Raw genomic sequence first — 12,469 nt, 5'->3', positions numbered from 1 at the left:
ATTCGCATACGCGAAATTACACATACACACACACACAAACACACAAAACTGCATGAATAAACATATATAGCGTATTCATATACACAACATTCACTTAATGTTTGATATTTTGTACTTTACGGAGAACCCCTTAAAGTTAATTAACATATACACATAGACGCAGGTTTACTTAATTTATGATTTTACAGTAACTTATGTATTGCACGTGTTTTTAATTATTTTATTATTATTTTTTAAATTATGTAGATCGATAAGCGCACGATTTTTTATTGTAGCGCAAAGGTCCTCGGTTTTTTCTGTTTCTGATTCGTCGTCTTTATTATCTCGCCCTCTCCCAGTACATAAAAACCGAGGCATAACTTAATTTATGTATAAAATGCCAATTGTAAGAATCTCTCATATTATACATTTACATTTTTTGTGTCCGCGTATTAAGCGAATATTGCGTTTTCTATCTCCCTATCATTAACGTCTCTAATCTTCCGTTTTAAAATAGGTAGAGAAATTATATAATTGTTTCGAGGGAAAAAAAAAAATATCTGGCTCTCTTTTGTATTATTTGAAGCGACGAAAGGCGTACATTTTCATGGATTCAAAAAAATGTTGACTATGGATTGTGTATGCTTTCATAATGCGATTATCTTGATTAATGTCTAACTTTATTATTTATTTCATATACACTTATTGAGCCGTATGCATTTTCTGGATATAAAAACAAATTCTTTCTTTCTTTTTTTTTTTAATCATTTTTGTATTTCACGTATAAGAAAGTGTTTGCTAATATTCATGAACGATATAAAAATATAATTACTTAAGTTTGTATCTTTTAGAACTTCAATGTAAAAATAGAAAATTAACTGCAGTTCTTTAAATAAATAAATCTCCAAATAATGGCGATTGAAAAAATTGTTAATTGGGGCATTCGCATTACGTGGCTCTCTCTCTGTCTCTCTCTCTCTCCCTCTATACATTGGTACCCTCAAATACTTGTTTTCCTTCTCCTAAGCGCTGTATTTATTCGAGTATACACTTTATATGTGATTTGTTGGCGAATTTTGTATAAACGTATATATATATATATATATATATATATAAATATATATATATATATATATATATATATATATATACTCTTATATTTTTTGTGCGAAAATCGAAATCTGTTAACACTATGGACATTTGCTGGACATTTTTTAATAAATGTTTTAAGCATCTGAAAATTCTTCATTTTTTAAATAAAGAAATGTTACAAAGGCTAGTGTTGTTCATTTATTATTAAGATTATGTTAACCTACCCCACCATTTACATTAACGAGCATGTGAAGTATTTACAATTTGTTCTAATGTATATAAAATTTTATTACACTTATTATGCGCAAAAATTGAAAAAAATTCAAAAGAATTTTGTACCCTTAAATTTAATATAAATATCCAAGAATGTTTGTTTGTATATAAAGTAGAAATTAGTAAAGAATTGTATTATATAAGATTTTAAGAATTTAAAATTTTTACAAGATTACATAAGTTCCTAGTATAATAAATAAATTAACAATTAAAATTAGCTTATTCTATTTCTTGTAATAAATATATTCTACGATCAGAATATTAATAACCATAATCAATGTAAGCATAGCATTAATATTAACTTATTTACTTTTCACAGTTATATTCTTAGAATTTGTCTCTTTTATTCCTGTCCACTTTTAGTTTCTACTATTTAACTTTGATAATTCTCGTAGGTCGAAATATCATATGCAGCGTAATAAAATCTTGGCGAAAAATGGAAATTACACATAAATTATAAAATTGTAAATTATAACTAAGGGATTTATTATGCGTATTTATCATAAACTCTGTCGATATTATAATACGTATTTCTTAAAATATTCCTATCGGATACACGCACGCGCGTGCATATCGTACACATTAAATACAATTAATATTTTAATAATTTAGTTGCTAATGTGATTGATTTTTCTGTCCAATTCACATAAAATTAAGATAAAGAATTTTCGTCATATCATAAATTTCATGCATTGATAAATATTAGATATCGAGGGCAGCGTTACTTTCCATCAAAGGTAATTCTATATAATCGACCTTGTTTTAAAAACAAGGTCAGAAAGCCTAATTTTAATAGAGAGCATTTCTCGTGCCCTCACACATAGGAGGCGCGCGCGCTAACGCACACAATCACGCAAGCATTTACACGGGTACTAGGTAGATGCATGATGTACGAAACGATAAGTCGCGTATCATCAATTGTTTGTATGCGGTCACGCTGATGTAATAATAAATGAGGCTACTTAAATGGCGAATGAAATCATTGGCGATCGTGCCTCGAATTAATAAAAAATATAGTTTCAGACAAGTGCGCAGAAATTGGGAACAAAGTTATATGGAGAAGGAGAAAGGAAATCAATAAATACACCTCTGGAGAGGCATACCCCTCGATAATTAAAATTGCCGCTCTTGAGATTGAGTCTTGACTAGCTTAGTAGCTCGTGTTAGACTACACGCTTCCTCTTCCGTGTCGCGCGCGTCAACGCCGTCGCATTATCCTCTCTAGCCGGCGATGTTGAGTTGTGATGCAGCAGCAGCAGTGTGCCGCATACAGATCGGAGTCGAGCGTTTGGCCGCCATTTTGTAATCGCCATTTTATTCCCCTCGGTAACGGGGCGAGGACACGTACTTGGCTTGTGTGCCACTCTCTTGCCTCATTATCGTCAGAATTCGATCGAGTGCCGCTGCACTTGTTTTGGAAGCGCCGACATTCTCTTTATGACCCGTTAAACGAGAACGAAAGATAAGGTAATTGCGTATTACGGGATTGGATGTTTAACGTATAGTTGTTTGCCACGATGTAATGAGCAATTTCGCGAGTCAGCGTTTACGTGTGTTTAGTGGGCTTAGTTTGCGATTATCACGAGTTTTGGTTTTTTCATACGGTCGTCGTTACCTTTAGGCAATTATTAGAGTTCTGGTTATCTGGTTATAGTATTTCACCGGCGGCCGATCCTATTTTTTTTTTCTTTTTTTTTTCACAATCACATTTCGGCTATTCTGAATATTTGGACGGCTATTAATTTAGCACATTATTGTAAATGATTTGAAAGAGAGATTTGTACTTGTTTCTTATTCAATCGTCAGTGGCTGTTAATTGATTTTCAACCAACTTACTATTATTTAATTATACGATTTTTAAAATTTTTTCAGAAAATTATAATCTACAAAGCTAGGGATACTTTGCAAAAATGAGCTACGGTAGACCACCACCCCGCATTGATGGGATGGTCTCCCTCAAGGTTGATAATCTGACTTATCGTACTACTCCCGAAGACCTGAGACGAGTATTTGAGCGCTGTGGAGAAGTTGGAGATATTTACATACCTCGTGACAGATTCACAAGAGAAAGTCGTGGTTTTGCATTTGTCAGGTGGGGTACTTTAGGAAATTTAAAAGTATTATATTGACGCTCATGAATGGATAATTGCATTAAATAGTATATTGGGAATTGAAATGGGCTTACCATTTAATAGGAACATTTAGTTGAATTTTTGAATAAAAATTACGGTTACCCCAATTAGGTTGGCATTTGTAAAATATAAAGTATTTGAGAGCCCTATGTACTTGATTAATTAAGTAATGAATTAATTAATCGTTGCATTCCTTTAGACGATGTTTATCGAAAATGAAAAATCATTTGTATGTTTTTATGATAAAATTCATTATGTTTAAAAAGTCTGTTATTAAATCTGTTATTAAATTAAATAATAATGCAATTGTTTATCGAACATTTGTATTGAAATGTTGTAGATTTTATGATAAACGAGATGCCGAAGATGCACTTGATGCTATGGATGGTAGATTGTTAGATGGTAGGGAATTGCGTGTTCAGATGGCACGTTATGGAAGACCTACGTCACCTCATCGTAGTCGTGGAAGTAGACGCTGGAGAAGGTAAATATTTCTTAATTTGTAATTTTAAAAAAATGCGATTTCTCTACAATAATTTAAACAATGTTTTTAATTTAATGTAAATGTTCACAAAGCTTTAAATTATACTTTTGAATATCTTCAAAATGCATGATGAATTATGGAATATAGTAGAGATAAATATATTTACATAATTTATATTAAATAATATTTAATTATATAATTAATTTATATAATATAAATAAATATGGGTAAATGTAATTTATTATTTACCATCTATGTATCATCCATATCTTTGTCAATCAAATTAATTTAATTTGATAAATTATTTGATAATTTTGAGGAACGTCATAGGATACACTGTAGACAGTAGAATATATTTTTATGCAATTATTTGCACCTTTAGGAATTTGCAGAATGCGCGGACAATTTCGAGAAAAAAATTATAATTTTTAAAGTTCCAATGGGATTCGCGCGCGTGTTCTTTAATGCCTAAAATATGGATCAACCACGTTAATTATAATATAGCGAGTATACATTTATTTTGCAAAAGCAGCAATATATTATTCAAACGATTTACTCAAAATTAATGCACGACACCGATGGATTAATGATGAACCTACAATTGTGTTGTGTTCGCTTTACAATAAATACATCTAAGTCTATAGTACGGATAAGAAATTGAAAAAGGTTTGAAATTTTCATTTAAATTCGTATTGTTTATGCGCCTTCTCGAAATTCTTAGGAATAAAGCATTTTCTTATGCACTGCATGAACGTTGTCAGGCAAATTCGTTTTTCTGGTTATCACCCGTAATCTCAGTTTGCGCAGCGCATATTAATAATTTGTAACTAATGACCTTTATGACGAGCAGCTCTCGCAGTCGCAGCCGGGACCGCAGACGCTCGAGGTCCAGGTCACGCTCTCGCTCTCGCTCGCGCAGTCGTGACCGGGACCGCAGGCGCAGCTATAGCCGCAGTCGTTCACGCTGCCGCTCGGACAGCAAGAGCTCGCGCGGCAAATCGCGCAGTCGCAGCAAGTCGACCGATAGACAGAAGGACGTGCGCTCCAAGTCAAGGTGAGTTTGCCCCTACGTTCATATCGGTTTAGCCTATGATCTGAATGCACATGTAGTCGAGTGTAATATTAGATTGGCTGTCGTGGAAAGTGTTTGGCAGTTTTCGATCGGTCGAATATATCTGGGTATTGTTAGCCAGTGCAGAGAGAAATATTATCGATTTCGAATTACCCCCTACTGATATATTGTTTTATTCATTGGTAGTCGATCGAGTGGGAGACTCAATGACATTTTATGAAGTATTTTATTGCAATTAGTCATGTGAATAATAAGATATTTAAAGAAATATTGAAAAAGAATCAATTGAGTCTAGAATATTTTTAATCAATCGTTCATTGATATTATGAAGTATATAATTAAATTAGCTTTTTTCTTTTTTCTCAAGGATCGTTTAATAATCTGGGTGAAATTTGAAATTATAGAAGCTACAAACTAATTTAATAATTTTAAAGGCATATAAATCTATTATTTTATTATTATGAGAATGTAATTTTGTTAAAAAAAAAGAAGAAAAATAAGGATATGCAAGGAAACGAAAGAATTTATAAGATGAAATTAATTATTCTCCTGTTTCTATAGGGATTGAAACTAAAGCCAAATTTTCTTATAAATGGCAATTCATGTTCGAGAGGCATTTGCACTACCATCTCAAGAGCCAACTATACTGACTTGAATTATAAAAAAGGTATTCTATTTCTATCCTGTCATTCAATGTCTTGTTTCAATCTTTTTAGTTTCGTTTTATTTTCACGACGTTACTTAAGGCGCGCGCGTTCCAAACCTTAAATCTTTCGATTTTTTTTTTTTTTTTTTTTTTTTAAATTTTATTTATAGTAAGTAAAACAATTATGTATTAAAGAAATACTATTTCTTTATGATGTATCCACCGTGGATACCATAAGTAGATGTAAAGTGCTGCTGACACTATTAACATTTCTAAATATTCAAATGTGCAGAGTTTTAGGCTTTTTATGTCTTCTACTCTAGATATAATGTATGTAAATTTGTAAAACCATAGAATTGTCAATTGAAAAATAAGAAATTAGGCGATTTATTCTAATTGCTCGGTAAAAGATATTGTCTTGGACTTCGAAAAAATTTATAAAGATAAATTTTTTTGCTGATTCAAGGTTTCTATTTTATAAAATTAATCTTTCATCAAGACATTTTTTTAGGAAAAACCTGTAATAATTGTTTATTTATTGATTTTTTTGACATTGAAAGATTAAGAGAAAAATAGATATTAATACAGTGTTTTTATCAATCAGCTTAAAAATACATTATACAAAAGAAATTAATTGATCATACATATAGCAATTTTTAATTGAAAATTAATGTAACATCTGAAATTTTTTTTAAATTCAACGTATTAACTTTTCTTTAGAATATTTCTAAAAATGGACAAAAAAACTCCTTTCCATGCTTAGCGTTTTTAAGTGTAAGTTCTGCGTTATTTTGTAACTTAAAAACACGTAATCTACACATATAAACAGACTTATTTATGTAAGTTTGTCATTCATTTATAATAAAGTGTAATAAGATACAGAAAAATTAAAAAGAAATTATTAATTTTATTAATTAATGTACAAGAAAAAAACTTCTAATGATTGAATAACGTAAGTTAACATTTCATTTATTCATAGCTTGTAAACGGTTTTTAAAAATGTTTTGCAAAATGGCATTATTTATACACAATAATTAAAATTTACTTTAAAAAGAAAATGTATTTAATGGAGATAGAATTTAATCAAATAAAGTTATGAAAAGTAATTGGAATTATTATTTAAATAGATGAATGTAATATAGCAAGAGAGTCATAGATTATATCAGCACTACTATTATTAAAATCATCGCCTAATTCATATTTGAAACTAAACAAGTCAATTACATAAAATTGATTCTGTCTCTTAAAATACAAGAAGAAAAAACTAATAAAATATTATAATAAACATAACTTATGTATTTGAAATGTGATACATTTATATAAGTAATGTATGCACATGTACGCTTGGATGTGGAGAGTATGTATTATGCATACACACACAAACCAGTGTAAAATATTAAAATGTTTTACATATCTTATATACGTGTTATATATGATTGCACTGGACAGTGTTATTGCTTAAATTTTATATATTCTTAGCTTAATATTTTTAACAATATGTAAAATTTGTATCCAATAAATTTTTAATTTGACAGGTAGAATATTAGATTTTTTTGTTTTTTTTTTCCATGTGGGAAATTAGTTATATTGTATATTAAAGGAAACTGTCAATTTTTCTTTATATAAATTTATGTAAAATGTTTCTAGCATATGAGATACCTTAGAAAAATGCCTTTTGCTATCAACTTGACAGAAAGAATGCATATCTTTATCTGTTCTTATTTAAATTCTAGATTCGACATGTTGTCCAGTTTGATAATATATTATAAAAGATAAGCGTCTGACACAATATTCATTTTTTGCTGCTTATTGCAAGATAAGCGTATGAAAAATAATAAATATTAATAACGTTTGATTTTTTGATACGTTTGAACGTTTGATATTTTACTTATATTATCCATTGAAATTTTAATTTTAATAATGTATTTGTCTAAGTTTAAAAGTATCGCTGCTTTTTTTTTATTTGATTAATTATTTTTTTATTTATATATTGATATTAGATTTAATAATCGTTTAATTTTTTTAGATTGTTATAAAAGGTTGCATAGGCAAAGTTAAATTTTTGATAGCTCCAACATAATAAATGAATAACTTCGTCTAGTGCAGTCACACATGTATCATCTCCTTCCAAATCCAATATCCCAATAATGAAAAGACAAAGGAGATTCTGTATACCAACAGAGATTCCCATTCCAATCAGCAATTGCATAAAACTAATAACGTGCTGTTCCTTTTTGTTTGTGCTACTATTGATTCGATATAAATTCAAATAAAAGCACCTTCATTAACTAATAAATTATTAAATGAACCTGAAAAGTGGTGGCTAATAATAGGTTTTATGTCAAATGCAAAAGCTAATGGGTCAGGCTGTTGTTGGGTATCCAAAATATCCTGCAAAAAGACAAAAATATATATAAATATATGTATACACGGGCGCTTGAACGTGTAAAAGTTGTGAGAACAACTAACCTAAGTTCTGTATTTCTATGGTGCCACAGGCGGCTGTAAGGCGGAGAGTGGCGCGCGCCGAGAGAAAGAGAGTAAGCAGGCCGTAAGCCGTGGGGAGAGAGCGAGACGGAGATTGGTTGCGGTCGTTGCTGTCGTGTAGCAGAGCGAGAGAGAGCGAGAGAGAGAGAGAGAGAGAGGGGCACTTTGCAGTAGGCCGAAAAGTCGCAAAAGAAAAAAACAGAGCGAGAGGGGGTGCGCGCGCGCGCTCGCGGGTGTGCCTGTGTGTGCGAGAGAGGGAGAGAAAGTGAGTGAGAGAGTGAGGAAGGGGACGTGAATAGTAACGCGAGGTTTTAATAAGTTAAAAGAACGAAACGTCTAGTGCGTATAAACGAGGGTCTTTTACGTTCGTGGGTGATAAATAATGATTCGCGAAACGGATCGAGAGATACCGGAAAGCCTCCTCTCGTCTCAGTGCGGGAGAAACGTACGAGGTAGACGAGCAGTATGCAGCCGTTTCGGGGAACGTTCGAGTGCTAACGAGAGAGGAACATAAACATTGTCCTGCTGAGCCCCGCCTTGCAGTCCACGTTGCTGCCGGACTTCGGCTTGAAAGCAGCTCAGGCGCTCTGGCACGTATATACAAAAAGAAAACCAAATAAATAAAAGAGAAAAAATATCCCGGTGGTGTTTGTGTGGCGCACTGGTGTAATCCTCCACGGCTTAATATTGTGAAAAATTTTGTGAAATGATATGTGGATTATCATCTTAACACGTGGAATCCACCCATTTTAACGTCCACTGAAGATATCCATGTATAGATCCTTAATTTTTCACAATGTTATAAAATTTGCAATTTGTATCTTTGGCATTTTTTTTTTCTTTTTTTTTTCTTTTTTTTTTCTTCATTCGATAGATATTACCACACCTTTTAATTCATATCCCTTCTTTAAACCCTAATAAACATAGTTTTTGAGAATTATTTCATTTAATCAATGTACACTTTTAGTTAACCAAATCAATGATTATTTTATTTGTTATTTATATGCAATTTAAAACATTGTATAACATAATTTCATAAAAATTTAATAATGAAGAATATGTACACTGTCTTTTAGATTTGCACATTATTAAAAATAAAATGCTAACTACAGTAGTCCTATGAATTAAAATACAGTACTGTAATTAAACATACAGTGTAAAAATATCGTCTTAATTAAATATAAGCTTAAATCTAAAGATTTCTTAATTATAATTTTATCAATACTTTATCTTATTTATTATTATATGTTTGCATCCAGGAAGTAATATAAAGATTTTACCTTTTTGTCTATGTAAATTTATCTGAATTGACTAAGAATTGAATAAGATTTAACAAATATAATGTAATAAAGGCATATGAAGATGAACATATATGTTTAAAAAATTTCAGTTTTATATTTCTATTTTATTATAATTTTGAATAATTAAGATACTATAACTTACATGTATTTATATATAGATAGTATTTAGAAAATAAAATTATGGAAGTAGGTTCAACTGCTTAACATTGGATATAATATTAATAATTGCTTTTCCTTTGCCAAATTTAAGAACTGTTATTGTTCATTATTTTTGTTTATATATATCACTTGTGAGATACAAATTGCATTTAGATATATAACACACCAGTGTAATACATGAAAAACATTGTCCTTCAATTTCCACAGATTTTACATGAATTGATTTTGTTCTTCATATGAAAAATAAATCTATTATCCCAATTAATATAAAGATATGTATATAATTACTAAAAATTCTTACAGATATTTTTACTTATATTTCAACAACAGTTCCAAAACGTCTTCATCAGTTTCTGATTTATTTATTAATATTTCAAGTAAAATATTGTCAAATTTTTTAAATATTTTTATAGCTGTAGATATATATAACTCGTTTGTTCGTTTTTGTGTGTGTGTGTGTGTGTGTGTGTGTAAACGATGTTTTCTTTATAAAAGTACAGACATTTTCTGTACATGTAATAAATAATTGTTTTATTTTAAAGTCTTTCTGAATACATATAATTTAATCAGTTAAAATATAAATTTTTACATAAAAAAGAGTTTGATTACTAATAACGATGATTAAAATTCGTGTTTTCTTTTAAAAGATTTTACAGAAATCAATATATAATTTTTAAACTACGTTTTAATTTTTTTTTTTTTTTTCAATACTACAATTTCGTTTTAATTTTATTGTTAACGATATACATTTCAATGATAATGAACAGTCAGGAAATTATGGTACGTATTAAAAATAATATTTATTTCGCTATTATTTTTTTTAATAGCTATTGCTTCATATGGTTACATGTAGAAGACTAATTTCCAAAATGTATTTAAAAGGAAACTTTGTGTACATTAACGTTCAACTACCACTATTTTATATTTTATAAAATTTTTCGTTAAATTTTTTTTATTTATTTATTTATAATTAAATATTAAAAACATTCGTGATACATCATGAAAGTGAAACTAATTTTTCTAATTAAATTTAAAACTAATGGAAGAAATCATTTTCTATCAAAGTAGTTGAAACATTGAAAATCTCAATACAACTTTTGCATAATTAATATGTTTTTATAAACTATTGCTATAAAACAATTATAACGTACCTTCTTTTCTAGTAATTTAAAGTCAATTTAAAGTTGCACTGTTAATGCTCCAGTTAAAATATATACCTAAAAATTATAAAATGATTACTTTTCATTTTATTTATTTTCACCTTTTTTTTAAATATTTTTTCTTTGCAAAAGAAATTTCTTCTGGACTTGGCCGTATCGATTTATTGTGTTAATTTTTTCGTATCAACTTGGACGTATAGATAACTGATCTATTCCCTCGATCATCTAAATATAGTATTTCGATAGTGAATAACTGGTAGGGCATTTTCGAACAATCATCTTTCTATTTCAGGTTGTCCTATAATTGGCAAAGTAAGTGCGCCTGTACGACATGAAAAGAGGAAAAGGAGAGAAAAAGATTATGTGTGCGTGTGTGTTCGTGCGCATGTGTAAATAAAAACAAAAAGAAAATAGTTGTTTAACAAAACTATTTTATTACAAATAACAAGTATCACCTACTTTTAATTTTAACAATTTACGTCATAATATATGAAAATGTTGAAAAATGTTGAAATTAATAAAGCTCGAAATAAACAAAAAAAAGCATTATTTATATTTATTACCCGACTTAAAATAATAAGCAAATGTTTAAAACGCTAAATAATAAGTATCGAAAGACGTACGTTCAAGAAATTATGATCAAATAGTTAGATAAAAGCATCAGCGCATACTTCATAATTTACAAAATATACTTCAGTACATTTATTCAGATGTGAGGCCATTAATACTCGATGAATCTTTGTTTTTAATGATTTTTCTCTTCGATACGAAGAGTTTATTAAAAGCAGTTATATTTATATTGGAAATATTTTATCATCCGTAGCGTTGAGTGACTAGTTATTTTACTAGATTTATATGTATGAATTTTAAATTGTCATTTAGTTTTTATTTCTTATAATGATGTTGCTACATTATCATCGTGATTCATAATTAAATAACCTAAATGTAATTATATGTAATGTAAATATAAATATAAGTAGTTATTATTAAAATAGTATAAATTCAAATAAGTTATTTCAATATAATCAGCTGTTGAAATGGAAGATTAAATATTATTTTAATATAAGAGATTTTTGTACTTTATTTTGCAAATAATCATTGTTTTTATAATAATTTTTTTGAATATTATTAATAGATGTATAATTATGAATATAATATTTTGCTACAGAGAAATATGCAAGAATTGCTTTTAAATTTTACGTGGTTGGATCTTTAATTATAAGTGTTATTTTTATTGATTGATTAAATTTGATTCGGTAACTTATGAGGTTTGCTTGAAATGGATTATATTTAACACATGAATTAACATTATAATCAATTTCAAATTCATACGCATATTATTAGAAATTTATAAACGTAATTAGTTCATTTTCATTATACAAAAGATATAAGAAATTCATAAAATTGACTTTACTTTTATCATATAATGAAACCTATAAAATTATATTTTCATATGAGTGAAAAATTAAATGACTATGTACAATGTATATTACCTTTCCTTAATCCGATAAATATGACAAAATTCAAGCCGACCCAACGCTTAACCGCATTTTTAATAATCTTTTTATTGAAAATATAAATGTTTCCAACAAACATCCTATTCTTTTTCATTGAGTATCGATGTATTTACATAGTTATCGAGGAAGTTAAAGAATCAAGATATTGTCAAAAATTATGTCGGTAA

The 12,469-nt window shown here is 29.0% G+C and overlaps 1 protein-coding gene across 3 annotated transcripts; it reads left to right on the top strand.

Moving 5' to 3' along the window:
- The first annotated feature begins 2,526 nt into the window (after window positions 1-2,526).
- SC35 (SR family splicing factor SC35) lies at window positions 2,527-8,418 on the top strand. 3 transcript variants are annotated; one of them, XR_912847.1, is made up of 6 exons: window positions 2,527-2,811; window positions 3,217-3,436; window positions 3,817-3,960; window positions 4,811-5,014; window positions 5,594-5,699; window positions 8,177-8,418. XR_912847.1 is itself a non-coding variant. In XM_011498923.1 (5 exons), the coding sequence occupies exons 2-5, from the start codon at window positions 3,255-3,257 to the stop codon at window positions 5,598-5,600; spliced, it is 537 nt and encodes a 178-aa protein (XP_011497225.1). In that variant the 5' UTR covers window positions 2,527-2,811; window positions 3,217-3,254; the 3' UTR covers window positions 5,601-5,857. The 3 variants fall into 3 exon arrangements, 2 of the variants coding, with proteins under 2 accessions (XP_011497225.1, XP_011497236.1); XM_011498923.1 differs by lacking the exon at window positions 8,177-8,418 and having other exon boundaries at window positions 5,594-5,857; XM_011498934.1 differs by lacking the exons at window positions 2,527-2,811; window positions 8,177-8,418 and adding an exon at window positions 2,827-2,965 and having other exon boundaries at window positions 5,594-5,857.
- Window positions 8,419-12,469: the final 4,051 nt, after the last annotated feature.

Source organism: Ceratosolen solmsi, unplaced genomic scaffold (assembly GCF_000503995.2).
Source record: "Ceratosolen solmsi marchali unplaced genomic scaffold, CerSol_1.0 scaffold10, whole genome shotgun sequence".
Classification (NCBI taxonomy): domain Eukaryota; kingdom Metazoa; phylum Arthropoda; class Insecta; order Hymenoptera; family Agaonidae; genus Ceratosolen; species Ceratosolen solmsi.
The sequence above is the reverse complement of the archived record's forward strand: the minus strand, read 5'-3'. Positions and strand labels throughout refer to the sequence as shown.

What these genes read in the sequence shown, in the direction of transcription:
- SC35 (XM_011498923.1), top strand. Translation starts at nt 3,255, where the DNA reads ATGAGCTACGGTAGACCACCACCCCGCATTGATGGGATGGTCTCCCTC. An exon ending in CGTGGTTTTGCATTTGTCAG is followed by an intron (nt 3,437 to 3,816) that starts GTGGGGTACTTT and finishes GAAATGTTGTAG; the next exon opens with ATTTTATGATAAACGAGATG. An exon ending in GGAAGTAGACGCTGGAGAAG is followed by an intron (nt 3,961 to 4,810) that starts GTAAATATTTCT and finishes TATGACGAGCAG; the next exon opens with CTCTCGCAGTCGCAGCCGGG.